Raw genomic sequence first — 17,121 nt, 5'->3', positions numbered from 1 at the left:
GAATTGGGTGATTGGGATTGACGTGTATACACTGATGTGTATAAAATGGATGACTAATAAGAACCTGCTGTATAAAAAAATGAATTAAATTAAATTTAAAAAAAACAATAAGGGGAAAAAAAAGAAAAGAGTCATGTACCACAATGTTCATTACAGCACTATTTACAATAGCCAGGACATGGAAGCAACCTAAGTGTCCATCGACAGATGAATGGATAAAGAAGATGCGGTACATATATACAATGGAATATTACTCAGCCATAAAAAGAAACGAAATTGAGTTATTTGTAGTGAGTTGGATGGACTTAGAGTCTGTCAAACAGAGTGAAGTAAGTCAGAAAGAGAAAAACAAATACCACAGGCTAACACATATATATGGAATCTAAAAAAAAAAAAAGGTTCGATGAACCTAGGGGCAGGACAGGAACAAAGACACAGACGTACAGAATGGACTTGAGGAAATAGGGAGGGGAAAGGGTAACCTGGGATGAAGTGAGAGGGTAGCACTGACATATATACACTACCAAATGTAAAATAGATAGCTAGTGGGAAGCAGCTGCATGGCACAGGGAGATCAGCTAGGTGCTTTGCGACCACCTAGAGGGGTGGGATAAGGAGGGTAGGAGGGAGACACAAGAGGGAGGGGATATACATATGCATATAGCTGATTCACTTTGTTATACAGCAAAAACTGACACAACACTGTAAAGCAATTATACTCCAATAAAGACGTTAAAAAAAAAAAGAAGTAGAAACTGAAAAAAAAAACAAAAACAAACTACAATGAAGTATCACCTCACACCAGTCAGAATGGCTATCATCAAAAAGTCTACAGATAATAAATGCTGGAGAGGGTGTAGAGAAAAGGGAACCCTTGTACACTGTTGATCGGAATGTAAACTGGTGCAGCAACTACGGAAAACAGTATGGAGGTTCCTTAAAAAACTAAAAATAGAGCTACCATATGATACAGCAATCCCATTCCTGGGTATATATCCAGAAAAACAAAAACTAATTCGAAAAGATATATGCACCCTAATGTTCATAGCAGCACTATTTACAATAGTCAAGGCATGGAAGCAACACCAGTGCCCATAATATATATATGTGTATATATATATAAATTGGAATATTAACCCACCATAAAAAATTAAATATTGTCATTTGCAGCGAACATAGATGGACCTAGAGAACATTATGCCTAGTGAAATAAGTCAGACAGAGAAAGGCAAATACTGTATATCACTTATAAGTGGAATCTAAAAAATAATGCAATGAATCTATATACAAAACAGAAACAGACTCACAGACATAGAAAACAAACTTATGCTTACCAAAGGGGAGAGGGGAGGGGGAAATTTAGGAGTATGTGATTAACAGATACAAACTACTATAAATAAAATAGATAAGCAACAAGGATTTACTGTATAGCACACAAAATTAGACCAGTATCCTATAATAGCCTATAATGAAATAAAATCTGCAAAAAAACTCAAAAAACAAAACCTGAATCACTATGCTGTATACCTGAAACTAACACAATATTGTAAATCAACTATACTTCAATTAAAAAAAAAAACTTGTCTTCCCTTACAAATCTGTTCCTCCACTACTGTTCTTTCTAAAAAAGCTTTAGCGACAGACTGCAGATTTTTGTCTCTTTCTCAGAAAAGCCTTTCTTCTCTGGTCACCGCCTACAGATCAGAAGAGGTCTCACAGATATCTGCTGTTACGGAGTCTTATACTTCTCCTTCACAGCACTCATCACAACCCTCACTACAGATTATTTTTGTAACTGTTTGATGTGTGTCTTCCACGTGATTGCCTTGCTTACCAATGCATCCCTCAACTTTTAGCACAGTGATTGGCTCATTTTAGTTAATTTAAATGTTTGTTGAATTGAATAAATCCTTGAGGGGAAAGGGAAAAAAATTAAATCAATCAATCGATTGATTGATGGATCGATCCTTAGTGAGGTATAATTCATATATGATGAACTGTACATATTTGACATGTCCAGCCTGGTAAGTTTTGACAAATGTTTTCACCACTACTGAGACAAACCCTCTGACTCATGAGAATTTCCCAGTCTGGCTGGTGGGAATGAACCCTGTGGTGCCAGCCAGTTCCCTGTAATCCTTTCAGATGGTTCTCTCTTGAGCCTCATGTAGTTTCCTCACAAGATTGCACTGATCAGTACTCAGCTGATTACTTTAGGAGGACCCTCTGCAGATCTCCAGGGTTCTCTCTGTGCAGCCCTCTCCCCTCTGGTACTCTGTCCTGACCTCTAGCTGCCTTGGTCTCTCCAGATGCCTAGCTCTGTTTCTTCAACTCAGGGAGCCTGCTGGTCTCTGCCTGGGTTCCCCCTCCCTGCACTGCAGCCTGGAAACTCTCTCAAAGCAGTAAGCTGAGACAATCACAGCGCTCATCTCATTTACTTCCTAATTCTCAGGGATCACTATCTTTTGTTGCCTGATGTCCAGTGTCCTAAAAACCACTGTTCGTATATTTTGTAATTAACAAAAACTGTTTCAGGTGGGAAGATGAATCTACTCCTTGATATTCCATCTGAGCCAAAAGCAAAAGTCCTTCCATTGTTGTCTGCATGCCTCTGACTTACATGCCCAGGGGAGAAATCTTGGAGTCATCCTTTTCTTAAAAAAATTATTTATTTGTTTGTTTGTTTGCCTGCATTGGGTCTTCGTTGCTGTGCGCAGGCCTCCCATTGTGGTGGCTTCTCTTGCTGTGGAGCGCGGGCTCTAGGCGCGCACGCTTCAGTAGTTGCAGCACGTGGGCTCAGCAGTTGTGCACAGGCTTAGTTGCTCCATGGCATGTGGGATCTTCCCGGACCAGGGATCGAACCCATGTCCCCTTCATTGGCAGGCGGATTCTTAACCACTGTGCCACCAGGGAAGCCCTTGGAGTCATCCTTGACACCTCCCTCCCCCTTCTCTCATCTTCCACAGTCAATCAATCGAGACTTATTCTTTGTCTTAAATCACTCTCAAATTCAAGGACTTCTCTCCCTGTCCACTATCAGTACCCTAGCTCTAGGTACCACAGTCTTGGCTATTGCAATGACCTTCTACTTAGTCTGTAGTTCTTCTCATGCCCCCCTCCAAACCATTCTCTACATGGCCAAAACCTGAATATTGCTTGCCCATGCCCTTAACTGACTTGCTAGTGCTCTTAGAATAATGTCCAACATCCTTAACACAACTGAGAAGTCTTACATGATCCAGCAGTCTATTTCAGCAGTCACTGTCTGATTTCCAGTCACATTTGCCTTCTTTCAGTTCTTCAAAGGCACCATGCTCCTTCCCACTACCAGATTTCGATACTTCCTCTAGAAAGCTCATCTCCCTTCCCTTCACTCAATTAATTTCTACTCATTCTTCATACCTAAATATCTTTTTTCTCAGGAGAACTATTCCTGCCCCACATTGTACTTAGAAAAACTTAGTGGCAAATAATTATTTGTGTAATGCCTTATCTACTAGAATGTTAGCTCTATGACAGCAGGAACCATCTCTGTCTTACGTACTGTCAAGTCCTTGGTGCCTAGCACAGTACCGTGAAGATACACAACAAATATTTGCTGTATGAAAGTCAGATAATACAAAATATATATATTGGTCTCTGCCCCTGGTTCCTGGCACAAAGCTCCTAAAACGTTTACAATTTCCTAAGAGTGTTAGAAGCATCTTTTATTTTAATATTTGGTCTTTGACTCGATTCCTGACACAAAGTTCCTAAACCCCTCGGAATCTCCTGGGTGACGGCAGTATCTTTTGTTCTAATGAGGTGACTCTTGGTGTACTCCAGGATGGGGGCTGGTCAGCAGACAGACCAAGCTATGATTAGAAGCTTGGGATTCTCAACCCCGACCTCCATTCTCCAGAGAGGAGAGAGGCTGGAAATGGAGTTAATAATGTCTCATGACTATATGATTGAAGCCTCCATAAGAAAGCTTCCAGGTTGGTGAACATGTAGAGTTGCTGGGAGAGTGACACGTCTGGAGAGGGCACGAAAGCTCCATGCCCCACCCCACATACCTGGATGTTCATCTGTATCCTTTATCATATCCTTTTATAATAAACTGGTAAACAGTAAGTAAGCTGTTTTCCTGTGTTCTGGGAGCTGCACTAGCAAATTAATCAAACCTGGGAACATCCGATTTACAACCAAAGCACAGGTGACAACCTGGACTTATAGTTGGCATCTGACGGGGGGGGCAGAGGGGAGTCCTGAGGGACCCAGCCCTCAATCTGTGGAATCTGATGCGATCTCCAGGTAGACAGTGTCAGAATTGAGTTAAACTGTAGAACACCTAGCTGATGTCACAGAATTGCTTAGTGTGAGGAACAAAAAACTCCCACACATCCAGTGTCGTGTTGTGAGTGTGATAGAGATGTGAGAGTAAAGGAGACACATGGGAGGAGTAAGAGGGAGTCTTTCCTATAAAAGAATTAAATACTATATCTTAAAATATAGAATTTTAATGCTGTAAGGATCTGAGAGGTCTTTAGTCCAACAACTTCATTTTTCAACTGAGGAAGCTGATGCCCAACATCGCACAGCTAAATTCCTGATAAAGGTGCACTAGGCAATAGTAAAATCTAAAATTTACCAATAGCTTACTAGGTGTCGCCATACTATGCATTTTTGTTTATTGAGGTGAATTCAAATTTTTAAAAGTGATTTTAAAATGTACAATTCAATGGCATTTAGTATATTCACAATATTAGTATACTGTGCAACCACCACCTATATCAAGTTACAAAACATTTTCATCACTCCCCCCCTCCCCGCAAAATAATCCTATACCCATTAAGCAGTCACTCCCCATTTCGCACTCTCTCTTGTCCCTGGCAACCACCAATCTGCTTTCTGTCTCTACGAATTTACATAACCATGATGTTTCATACAAATGGAATAATATGTGATCTTCAGTGTCTGGCTTCCGTTATTTAGTATAATGTTTTTGAGATTCACCCACGTTGTAGTGTGTATCAGTACTACATTTTTATGGCTAAATAATATTCTATTGTATGTATATACCATATTTTGTTTATCATTCATCTGTTAATGGACATTTGAGTTTGTTTCCATCTTTTGGCTATCATGAATAGCACTGAATGAACATTTGTGTACAAGTATCTGTTTGAGTACTTGTCTTCAATTCTTTTGGGTATATACCTAGTAGTGGAATTGCTGGGTCATATGGTAATTCTGTGTTTAACCTTTCAAAGAACTGCCAAACTTTCACAGTGGCCACACCATTTTACATTCCCACCAGCTATATATGAGAGTTCCAATTTCACCATATCCTTGCAAACACTTGTTATTTTCTATTATTATTATTATTATCATTACTATTACCATCTTAGTCGGTGTGAAGTTGTATCCTATTGTGGTTTTGATTTACACTTCCCTCATGACTAATGAAAGATGTTTAGCATCTTTTTATGTGCTTATCGGCCATTTGTATTTCTTCTTTGGAGAAATGTCCACTCAAGTCCTTTGCCCATTTAAAAATTGGGTTGTCTGTCTTTTTGTTGTTGAGTTATAAGAGTTCTTTATATATTCTAGGTACTAGACCCTTATCAGATATATGATTTGCAAAAGTATTCTTTCAATGCTGTATTATATATTTGAAAGTTGCTAAGAGAGCAGATCTTTAAAGTTCTCACCACTAGAAAAAATTTGTAACAATGTGTGATGACAGACTTACTGTGGTGATCATTATATTGTAACATGAAACTGTTATATGTCAATTATATCTCAATTTTTTAAAAGTTTTCTCCAATTCAATGGTTGTCTTTTCACTTTCTTGATAGTGTTCTTTGATGAACAAAAGTTTTAAACTTTAATGAAATCCAATTTATCTATTTTTTCTTCTGTTGCTTGTGCTTTTGGTGTCATATGTAAGAATTCATGGCTACATCCAAGGTCATGAAGATTCATACTAGGCATTTTATAACCATTGTCCAATTTAATCCTCTCAAGAACCCAATAAGTATTATTATTACCTTCATTTTACAGACAAGGGAAATGAGGCTCAGAGAAAGGTAACTTGTCAAGTTAGTATGTAGAAGAATAGGTCTGGGGGCTTCCCTGGTGGCGCAGTGGTTGAGAATCTGCCTGCCAATGCAGGGGACACGGGTTCGAGCCGTGGTCTGAGAAGATCCCCCATGCCGCAGAGCAACTAGGCCTGTGAGCCGCAACTACTAAGCCTGTGCGTCTGGAGCCTGTGCTCCGCAACAAGAGAGGCTGCAACAGTGAGAGGCCCACGCACCGCGATGAAGAGTGGCCCCCGCTTGCTGCAACTAGAAAAAGCCCTTGCACAGAAACGAAGATGCAACACAGCCATAAATAAATAAATAAATTTATTAAAAAAAAAATAGGTCTGTTTCCAATGACCAGGATCTTATAATTTCCAAGTCAGTTTTTCTCTGCACACTCACAACATGGTAGTTTGTTTCCCCAAAAAGGGCATGATGGGGTACAAAACAGAAGTCACTGTCTTTTTGTAACTAAATCTCAGAAGTAGCGTTCCATTACTTTTGCTGTCACTGATCCAGCCCACACTCAAGAGGAAAAGATCACACAAAGGCATAAATAGAGGCTGCCTACCACACCAGGGTTCTGTTTTTTTTTTTAAAGGTCAAGTCTTTTATTTATTGATTTATTTTTGGCTGCGTTGGGTCTTTGTTGCTGCGCGCGGGCTTTCTCTAGTTACGGAGAGTGGGGGCTACTCTTCGTTGCAGTGCGCAGGCTTCTCATTGTGGTGGCTTCTCTTGTTGTGGAGCACGGGCTCTAGGTGCACGGGCTTCAGTAGTTGTGGCACGTGGGCTCAGTAATTGTGGCTCACAGGCTCTAGAGCGCAGACTCAGTAGTTGTGGTGCACGGGTTTAGTTGCTCTGTGGCATGTGGGATCTTCCCGGACCAGGGCTCAAACCCATGTCCCCTGCATTGGCAGGCGGATTCTTAACCACTGTGCCACCAGGGAAGTCCCCAAGGTTCTGTTTTAATGTTACACATCTTCCCTGGCTGATCTCCTTCCCACCTGTGGCTTTAACTAGAACCTGCAAACTGATGATATCCAAAACTCTACTTCCTGTGCTCTAGATTCATACATTCAACTATCTCCTAGGTATATCCACCTAGATAGCCTACACTTACACTTACAACTGAATTCCCCAATCTTTCTTCTCAAAGGTGCTCTTCTTCCTATATTTACTGAAGCCAGTAACCTGAGTCACTCTTGATTCCTCATTCTTACTGCCCAGAACTCCCTGACCCCAATATATCCAATCAGTCACTAAGCCTTTCCATTCTACCACTCAGACTTCTAGAACCCATCCCTATTCTCCATTTCCACTGAGAAGTTAAAAGAAAGCTAACTTGTCTCCCGGATACCACTTTTCTGTATTACCAATCCATCTTCTACCATGTTGGCAAAGTGAGCCTTTTAAGAAAGTAAATATGATTACATGCCTACTAAGCTTAAAACTTCTCATATGCTGCCCATAATAACAACAGTTAATATTTTTAAGCACCTATTAAGTGCCAATATTATGCTAAGGTTTTATAAATAATATTGTGTTAAATCATCAAAACAATACTCTAAGGTAACAGATCTCAAAGTGAATGGTCAGGAAACCTCTGGGGACCCTGGGGATCACTAAGCCCCTTTCAGAGGGTCCCTGAGTTCAAAACTATACATATGATACTAAGATGCCTTTTTCACATATTCTCTCACAAGTGAACAGTGAAGTTTTCTAGAGACTACCTAACAAAAGATAATCATAACATATTGAAAGAAGCAGCAGATATGAAAATCCAACTTTTTATCAATCCAAACATTACGGACATTTGAAAAATGTAAAAACTGCCACTCTTCTCAATATTTTTTGTTTGGAAAATAGTTATTCTTCATAAAAATATTTACGCTAACATGTAATGGGCTTATTCCTACTTTTAAATGAATTAGGGACTTCCCCAGTGGCACAGTGGTTAAGAATCCACCTGCCAATGCAGGGGACATGGGTTCAATCCCTGGTCTGGGAAGATCCCATATGCTGCAGAGCAACGAGGCCCGTGTGCCACAACTACTGAGCCTGCGCTCTACAGCCCACGAGCCACAACTACCGTGCCCATGCGCCACAACTACTGAAGCTCACACACCCTAGAGGCCACGCACCGTAACTACTGAGCCCACGTGCACCATAACTACTGAAGCCCATGCACTCTAGGGCCCCCATGCCGCAACTACTGAGCCCGCATGCTACAACTACTGAAGCCTGCACGCCTAGAGCCCGTGCTCCACAGCAAGAGAAGCCTGCACACCACAACAACGAGTAGCACCCACTCGCCACAATTATAGAAAGCCCACGCGCAGCAATAAAGACCCAATGCAGCCAAAAATAAATAAAAAATAAAAAAGTAAATTAATAAATATTTAAAATTTTTGTTTTAATTTCTGAAACAGTAAATATACATATAACCCACATAAAAAGAAATCTTTGGGGTCACCATTAATTTTTAAGAGTGTAAAGAAGTCCTGACACCAAAAAGTTTGATAATTACTGTTCTAAGGTTTTCATCTCTATTTCACAAATGAAGAAACTAGGGCTTAGAAAATTAAGTTATTTGCCTAAGTGGTAGATTGAGATTCATAATAAAGCTGTATGATTCCAGAACCAAAGCTCTTAATCACTATTTTGTCCTTTCCTATTAGCTATTTATCACCTGGCTCCTACTTACTTATCTTCAGGTAATTGTTCTTCCCCTTAGGTTATATTCAGGTCATCGCTTCTCTCCAATAGCCTTAGTTTCCTCAAACAGAGGTGTTTCTTAGGCTGTAGTTTGAAAATGCAATTCCTATAAGTTAGTATACTATAATAAGATAGTATACTCTTCCAAAGCTTTCTTTAAACTGGACAGACTTAAGCTTTGCAACCTACCAGTTATAGATAAGATATAATTCCTTGGTTCTGTCCTTTTAAGAGGTTCTCTTCTCTGGCGGTCCAGTGGTTAGAACTCAGTGCTTTCACTGCCCAGGCCTGGGTTTAATCCCTGGTTGGGGAACTAAGATCCCACAAGCTGGCAAGCTGGGCGATGAGCCAAAAAAAAAGAGTCTCTTCTTAAAAACAATCTCCCAAAATGTCCAACAATTATACTAATCTTCCAGTGGACATGTTTTGGATCCATGAAATAGGGAGTGAAAGTCATTGCTCACATGTTTTACATTAGTTACAATATACTCATTTATACAAAGGGTCTATGAACTTTAAAAGAAAAACTATGCTGAACAGTAAGCCACTAAAGACTGTGTACAGTGCTAAAGCTGATTCCCTAAACCTTCACAACAAAGATGCCCAAACAAGCTCTTTTTCCTCAGGCTCTTTTTCCTTTTCTTTCTAGTTGACTGGGGAATTGGACACAGGTTCATTTTCACAAGATGTATCTCCAATCCCCATGAAGTTGTTGCCTTTTTTTTTTTTTTAATGTTTAAAACTATTCCTCAAAGGAAACCTATCTAGCAGGCTCAACTGTTTCTAAAATTAATCCACTGCACAGGGTGGATTTCCCACTCCAGGTCAAACTGTTAGGTCTATAAGCACAGCACTTATCTAAGTCTTTAATAATCCAACTGAAATCAATGGCTCCAGTGTAATTCCCTGTGGTTTCCCCATCCCACCCAAAAAACTTTTCTCTGTTCTAACAATTCTCCATTACTTAGATCTGCTGTTTCCATTATATATTACCAATTCATTCTATATTTCTTATACCACTAGCCATAATGGTTTCCAAATACATACAAAAAGATCTGCCTTCTGTTTTTACAATCAAGTGAAACAAGTTTTAATTACTAATGTGAAACTAAAATCTTCCTCATTCTTTCTTTTCCTATGCTAAAATCATTACATGCATCAACTGTGTTGTTAGTTCATTATGTAAGTTATTTTTTCATGTAGTGCCCAAGTCAGTCAACAGAGAAGACAGTTAAGATGCTTTGGTTTTTCAAGGAAAGTGGTTTTCCAAGGATTTGCAAATGACAAATGGTAACACATATAAAAATGCATCACTCAACAAGGTTGTCAGGAAACTTACACATCAAATCAGGAAACCAGTGAGTTGAGGAAACATACCTTCACTTTCTCTATTTGAATTTTTTCATTCAACAGCAATAATGATATTCTGATATTCCCAAGGGGGAGAAGTGAAAGAAAAGAACTAGCCAGCCCAAGTTACACTAGTAATTTACTATTTATTTCTAAAATACTACAGCTTTGACATTATCACAACCTAAATTAAAATGACAGGGCTTCCCTGATGGCGCAGTGGTTGAGTCCGCCTGCCGATGCAGCAGGGTACACGGATTCGTGCCCCGGTCCGGGAAGATCCCACATGCCGCGGAGCGGCTGGGCCTGTGAGCCATGGCCGCTGAGCCTGCGCGTCTGGAGCCTGTGCTCAGCAACGGGAGAGGCCACAGCAGTGAGAGGCCCGCGAACCGCAAAAAAAAAAAAAAAAAAAAAAAAAAAAAATGACAGGGGTGGCATTACCAAAAAAGGAAAATACTGCCAAAACTAAAATTCAAAATTTCTGTTTAAATTAGAGAAATCTGAATATGGATTGCATATCGGATAATCATATTGTATTAAGTTAAATTTCTTCAGTGTGTTAACTATATTGTAGATGTGTAGGAGAATGTCCTTGTCCTTAAGAAATAATGCTAAAGTATTTATGAAGTGTCATGGTGTCTGCAGCTAGTTCTCAAATAGCTCAAGAATAAAACAATAAAACTTAAAATTAAATATATATAGATAGGGCTTCCCTGGTGGCGCAGTGGTTGAGAGTCCGCCTGCCGATGCAGGGGACACGGGTTCGTGCCCCGGTCCGGGAGGATCCCACATGCCGCGGAGCGGCTGGGCCCGTGAGCCATGGCCGCCGGGCCTGCGCGTCCGGAGCCCGTGCTCCGCAACAGGAGAGGCCACAGCAGTGAGAGGCCCTCATACCGCAAACAACAAAAAAAAAAAAAAATATATATATATATATAGATAGATAGATAGATAGATAGATAAAGCCAATGTGACAAATGTTAACAATTGATAAACAGGTAGAGGGTATACAAGTATTTATTGTACTATTCTTGAAACTTTTTAAAGAGATTTAAAACTTGACAAAACATAAATTTAAGAGAAAAAACAATCTTTGGTTCATTAAAATACACCATTAAGAAAGTGAAAAGGTAAGCCACAGAGTGGGGTAAGATATTTGCAATTTACATAACTGACAAAGGATGCATATCAGAGACATATAAAGAACACTTGCAGATCAATTTTTAAATTGACAATCCAGTTTTTAAAGAAGGGCAAGAGATACCAATAAGCACTTCACAAAAGAGGTTATCCAAATGTTCAGTAAACATATGAAAAAGCAATCTCATCAGTCACTAGGGAAATGAAAATTAAAACTACATTGAGATACCATTCTATCTATTTTAATAGCTAGATATTAATAGACTGAGAATGTATCTGTTGGTAACAACATAGAACAACTGAAATTGCCCGTGGGCTTGTAAATTGGTATAACCACTTTTTTTTTTAAACATCTTTATTGGAGTATAATTGCTTTACAGTGGTGTGTTAGTTTCTGCTTTATAACAAAGTGAATCAGTTATACATGTACACATGTTCCCATATCTCTTCCCTCTTGTGTCTCCCTCCCTCCCACCCTCCCTATCCCATGGTATAACCACTTTGGAAAACTGTTTGGAACTATCTACTAAAGCTAGATAGTTGTACACACACACACATCCACACACACACATCCACAACCTAGCAATTCTGCTCCTAGTTATATACACAACAAAAATGCGTGTACCAAAAAATGACATATACCAAGAATGCTCGTAGTATTTACTTGTAATAGGAAAAAGCTGGAAACAGTCCAAATGTCCATTATTAGTAGAATGAAAAAATTAATCACATTGTATTCTTACAATGATACACCACACAGCAATGAAAATAAGCAAATGACTGTTAAAGACAATGACATGGATGAATGTCATAATCAAAATGTTGAGCAAAAGAAGCCAGAAACAAAAGCATATACAGTTTGTGATGCCATTTGTATAAAGCTCAAAAACAAGCAAAACTCTTTTATGATATTATAAGTCACAATAGTGCTTGCCTTTGGGCAAAGGGCAGGTAGTGACTGAGAGGGGTATGAAAGAGGTATTATACATAGGAAAGGTTCTATTTCTTGATCTGTTCTGGGTGTGGTTATATGGGAATGTTTTTATGAAAATTCATTGAGCTGTACCTTATAATTTGTGTACTTTTCTCTATGTATAATTCCATTTTGAAAACTTTATTAAAGAACAAAAAAATGATGGAACAGTGGAATATTTTTATATCCTGAATCTGAAGTCTTATTTTAGTTCTTTTCTCTTTGTATTCTGTATCCAAAACTTCAACCTGTCAAATTCAACTATTCTCTCAAAGGATTCTTCACTATTACCCAACCAATTTTAAATGTATTCTCCTATACTAGAGTCAATCAAATGTAACAGTTCTTCCTTTAAAAAATCATTCTTTTTTTACATTATATTTCTCAAATCTTTTTCAGTTACACCAAACATTGGCAGCTTTTGCCAAGCTTTTAATTTAGACTTAATGGTTAGAGATACTTCCCTTCTAGATACAAAAAGTCAATATTTTTCTAGATTCCCTACAGCAAAGTGCTCTGTCATCACCTATAAATTCTCATGCAACATCACCACCCTCCCATATCATATTTCTGACACAAAACAGTGTTACGAACTAAGAAAAAAAACAAAAGAAACTGATATTACATTTAAAACAAAAAAACACTCTTCATTTCGTTGAAATCTCTAGATGTCAAAAACTAAATGAATAGATAAACAAACCAAAAAAAAAATCAGAAAATGTCAGTTTACTTCCCCAGGAGCAGAAACAGTCATTCTTACACCCAAAGCCTGGAAAGAAACTCAACTCGTATGCATACCTACTGCAATTATTCCGTTCTCCTCTCCTCTTCGACATAACAAAGCTATATATTCCAAGCCAAAAGGAAAAAAAATTATTAGGTCCATTTTACTTCTTGACCAAACAGCTGCAATTCCATTTAAGATTAACATACATTCTAAATGGTTCTTTGCGCCCACTGAGTAGTTAATACTAGAGTTCAGTTCTCCAGCTACAGGGAAGAATGGCTGAAAACATAAAGCTGGACAAAATCTTGGCCAATGTTTGTTTATGAAAAGATGCCTCTTTCGCCAACTAAATCATCTCTTGCCCCTGACTTACCAGCTTACCATTCCTTTTGTTCCCAAACTTCTGGAAGGACATGCTAAGGATGGGAAATGAAGTATCATTAACTTTCACTTTGCTATTCATCACTTGCTTATAATGATCAATTGTTGTTAATGGATCTAGTCATTTTTATTTAGAAACAGTCCATAAAAGAGTTTAAAATTTTAACTATGCAGGATATTAGAAGATAGATCTTTCAAGTAACTATAATTTTGTTTCTAGAATGGGACATAATTTTTCTTTGTTTTTTTTAGATAGTTTTCCCCTATTCAGAATAGAATGTAACCATTGTTGATGATTTAGAAATTTCAGAAAATTTTTTAAAAAAAATCACTCAAGATAGCCATTAAAACATACTGGTATTTTTCCTTCCAGTCATTTGTCTACGCCCATGCTCTCAAAACAAAACAAAACAAAACAAAAGAGAGAAAAAAGAAAAGGAAGGAAAAAAAGACTGCTGACTTGTGTTCTGCAGTTTTTCACTTGCATTTTCACTTGCAATTATCCTTACATAAAATGAGCATTCTTCTGTCCTTAAATGCTCTTTATTGCTTTAACAAGATTTTTAATGGCTATACTGTCTTCTACTGTATAAATAAACTATAATTCACTTGGTTATTCAATGTTGAACTTTAAATTCTTTCACTATGTACATCCTCTTACCTATTATACATTTCGTAGAACTATGCAGAATGCTACTTTGAAACCAACACTGAACAAATTAATTTAAGCCCTGCCTGCTTACCTCCATCCTTCCCCTCCCCACCCCAAAATCAGAAGAGAATAAAACACCCCAAGCATTTTACGGTAAAATCCTCTTTGTGTGTAAAACCATTTCAGAGGCAATGTTGGGTTTATGAAATAACTTGATTAATGGATAAAAGATATGAATGCTTATAAGCCTTAAAGGTAATTTGAGGCTTTGTGTATCCTAATTTGTTAACCAAGGGAAAAATGAGAAATAATGGCATGTTTTTTTCCCCATTATCGTAATACATTTTTAAAAACAAAATACTTAAGACTAAATTGACAATTTCTAATTATAAGGAATACCCCTAATCCCTTCAAAGTGGGATTTCTAGATTTTATACTGTATTACTACCTAAATAGGATGCCATGCTAATGACTATGGCGAGATGCTATAGTAATGCATAAAACAAAGAAAACAACTGGTACTTGAGAAATGCAGATTACAACACCACAACTACACAACTACGGAGCCTGCGCTCTAGAGCCTGCGAGCCACAACTACTGAGCCCACGTGCCACAACTACTGAAGCCCGCGTGCCTAGATCCTGTGCTCCACAACAAGAGAAGCCATCGCAATGAAGAGTAGCTCCCGCTCGCCGCAACTAGAGAAAGCCTGTACGCAGCAACAAAGACCCAACACGGCCAAAAATAAATAAATAAAAATTTTAAAAAATAAGAATAAAAAATAACAATAGTTGAAGTAAACCTCATAAAAAAGGAAATCCAAACAGCCAGTAAACACAGAGAAGTGTACGACTTCATTAAGTAATAAGAGAAAAGTGAGTCAAAACCAATGAAACTACATGCCAATCAGATTGACAGATACATAAAGTCTGGTAGTATCAGGTATTGTAGACCTGGAGTACTATGGGAATCTTCTACCCTGCTTATACTGGAGTATAAATCGACACAACTACTTTGGAAATAATTATGTGTATTCGTACAGTGGGAAAATTATCAAGCAAGAAAACTGAATGAACTAGAACTACAGGCAGCAATTTGGATGAATTTTTTAAACCAATGTTGAGTGAAAGAAATAAGATAGAAAAGACTTCATATACTATGATCCTCTACATAAAGTTAGATGTTGACAAAACTAAACTCTTTTGTTAGGGATGCATGCAGGTTAAAGGAAATGATTGTTGAGAAATGAAGATGGTGTTTAACTGGGAAGAGGGAAGGAGCTTGTGATGAGAAAAGGATATGGGGGGGTTTTGAGATGCTGACAAGTATCAATACTTTCAGATTTGAGTAGTGGTTATGTAAGTATTCTCTTTTTATTTGTTACATTGACAGTTTTGTTCTGTGCACTTCTCAGTACACATATCGTATTTTACAATTAAAAACCTGAGTAAAGAAAAACAAAAACAAACACTGCCCATATGGTGCTTTTTTTTTTTTTTGTGGTACATGGACCTCTCACTGCCGTGGCCTCTCCCGCTGCGGAGCACAGGCTCCAGACGCACAGGCTCAGCGGCCATGGCTCACGGGCCCAGCCGCTCTGTGGCATGTGGGATCTTCCTGGACCGGGGCACAAACCCGTGTCCCCTGCATCAGCAGACGGACTCTCAACCACTGGGCCACCAGGGAAGCCCTATACGGTGCTTTTGAATCAAGTTTGCTGGCTTTATTTTTCAGGTTAAAATAATTTAAATTATATTTTCTTCAATTTCCAGTCCTTGTTAACAGAGATGATCAAGAAACATGAAAAAAATTCATCTTTACAAGTGAAGAAATGAACATAAAAACAAGATATTAATATTCTGCCTATCAAGTTGGCAATGACTTAAAAAAATTATAATACTTGGTGTTAGCAAGGAGGTAGGGGTAGGAAGTGCCTTTCTGGAAGACAATTTGGCAGTATACTTCCTTCTCAATTAGAGACCCCACAAATCTCCAACTACATGTAAAATTCAGTCTTCACTCATAGGAAGACTTAATCCTGGTGCTGATATAATCCAAATGTTGCTGTTAATTAATAGATGCATCAACATCAAATATTTTTGGCCAATTACAGTTATTCAAATGTAAACTACTGAAATTTTTTTCTAGTTAACAAAGATTTGGATGTCTACCATATACAAAGGCCATAACAATTTCCTGAATAGCTATAGGTAGCTAACTGAATGAAAAAGAACTACTGTGGAAGAAAACTATGTGAACGTAATTTACTCAACTGAGAGGCTTAATGATCTGCCAAAGCTTATAGGAACCCCAAAAATCCATTTCTGAAGTTACGAATATCCTATTTCACACATTCACTTCCCTGAGAAAACAACTATCTAAAACATTACATGTTACCTAGGTGATGTGACTAAACTAAACAAAAGCATTGTTTTCATCCTGTTAATAACACCAACCTATACAAATGGCTTTTACTTATTTCTAAAAGAATTCAGATGCCTGCCTACTAAGGGACATGTAAAAGAATTAGGTGATTTTTTTAGTTTAACCAAATCTCTCTCCTCTTTCTGACTTCCCTGTCATTAAGCAGGCTCAAAACATCATGGTAAACTCTAATTACAGTTTACCCCTTAAGATTCATCCAGACAGTTAACCTACCTAGTCCTGAAAATGATATACCTGAAACATCTACTGTTGGTATGCTTCTTTCCATTATCACTGCCACCATTCATTCAAGCCCTCAATTCTTCTTGCTGGACTCACAGTCCTTGCTAGCTTCCAGCCTCCTGTCTCTACCATCACATTCTGTCCTATGCATGATGCCTCTTAAAGGTGTGTGACTTCCCTACTCAGAAATCTTCAGTGGTAGAATTTTTTTTTTTTAATTTATTTTTATTTTATTTTTGGCTGCATTGGGTCTTCGTTGCTGCACACGGGCTTTCTCTAGTTGCGGCGAGGCGGGGCTACTCTTTGTTGCGGTGCGCGGGCTTCTCATTGCAGTGGCTTCTCTTGTTGCGGAGCACGGGCTCTAGGCGCGCGGGCTTCAGTAGTTGTGGCACGCAGGCTTCAGTAGTTGTGGCTCGCGGGCTCTAAAGCGCAGGCTCAGTAGTTGTGGCGCACG

General features: G+C 38.5%; 1 protein-coding gene across 21 annotated transcripts in view; it reads right to left on the bottom strand.

The window, feature by feature from the left end:
- LIN52 (lin-52 DREAM MuvB core complex component) overlaps positions 1 to 17,121 on the bottom strand; it is a 127,530-nt gene that overhangs the window by 78,260 nt on the left and 32,149 nt on the right. For 3 of the 21 annotated variants that reach the window (XR_008618707.1, XM_055088603.1, XM_055088605.1), the window contains exon 6: positions 13,039 to 13,083. The exons of 12 other annotated variants lie outside the window; for them this stretch is intronic. Coding sequence is in view for 7 of the 9 variants with exons in the window: in XM_055088603.1 (XP_054944578.1) it covers positions 13,039 to 13,083 (45 nt within the window). In the remaining 2 variants the exon portion in view is untranslated. Of the gene's footprint in view, positions 1 to 12,651; positions 12,919 to 13,038; positions 13,084 to 13,340; positions 13,384 to 17,121 lie in introns of those variants that run through there. 6 more of the 21 variants (XR_008618705.1, XM_055088600.1, XM_055088604.1 and 3 more) reach the window with 5 other exon arrangements.

Source organism: Physeter macrocephalus, chromosome 11 (assembly GCF_002837175.3).
Source record: "Physeter macrocephalus isolate SW-GA chromosome 11, ASM283717v5, whole genome shotgun sequence".
In the NCBI taxonomy this organism is placed as follows: domain Eukaryota; kingdom Metazoa; phylum Chordata; class Mammalia; order Artiodactyla; family Physeteridae; genus Physeter; species Physeter macrocephalus.
This window is presented reverse-complemented; position numbering and strand designations above follow the sequence as displayed.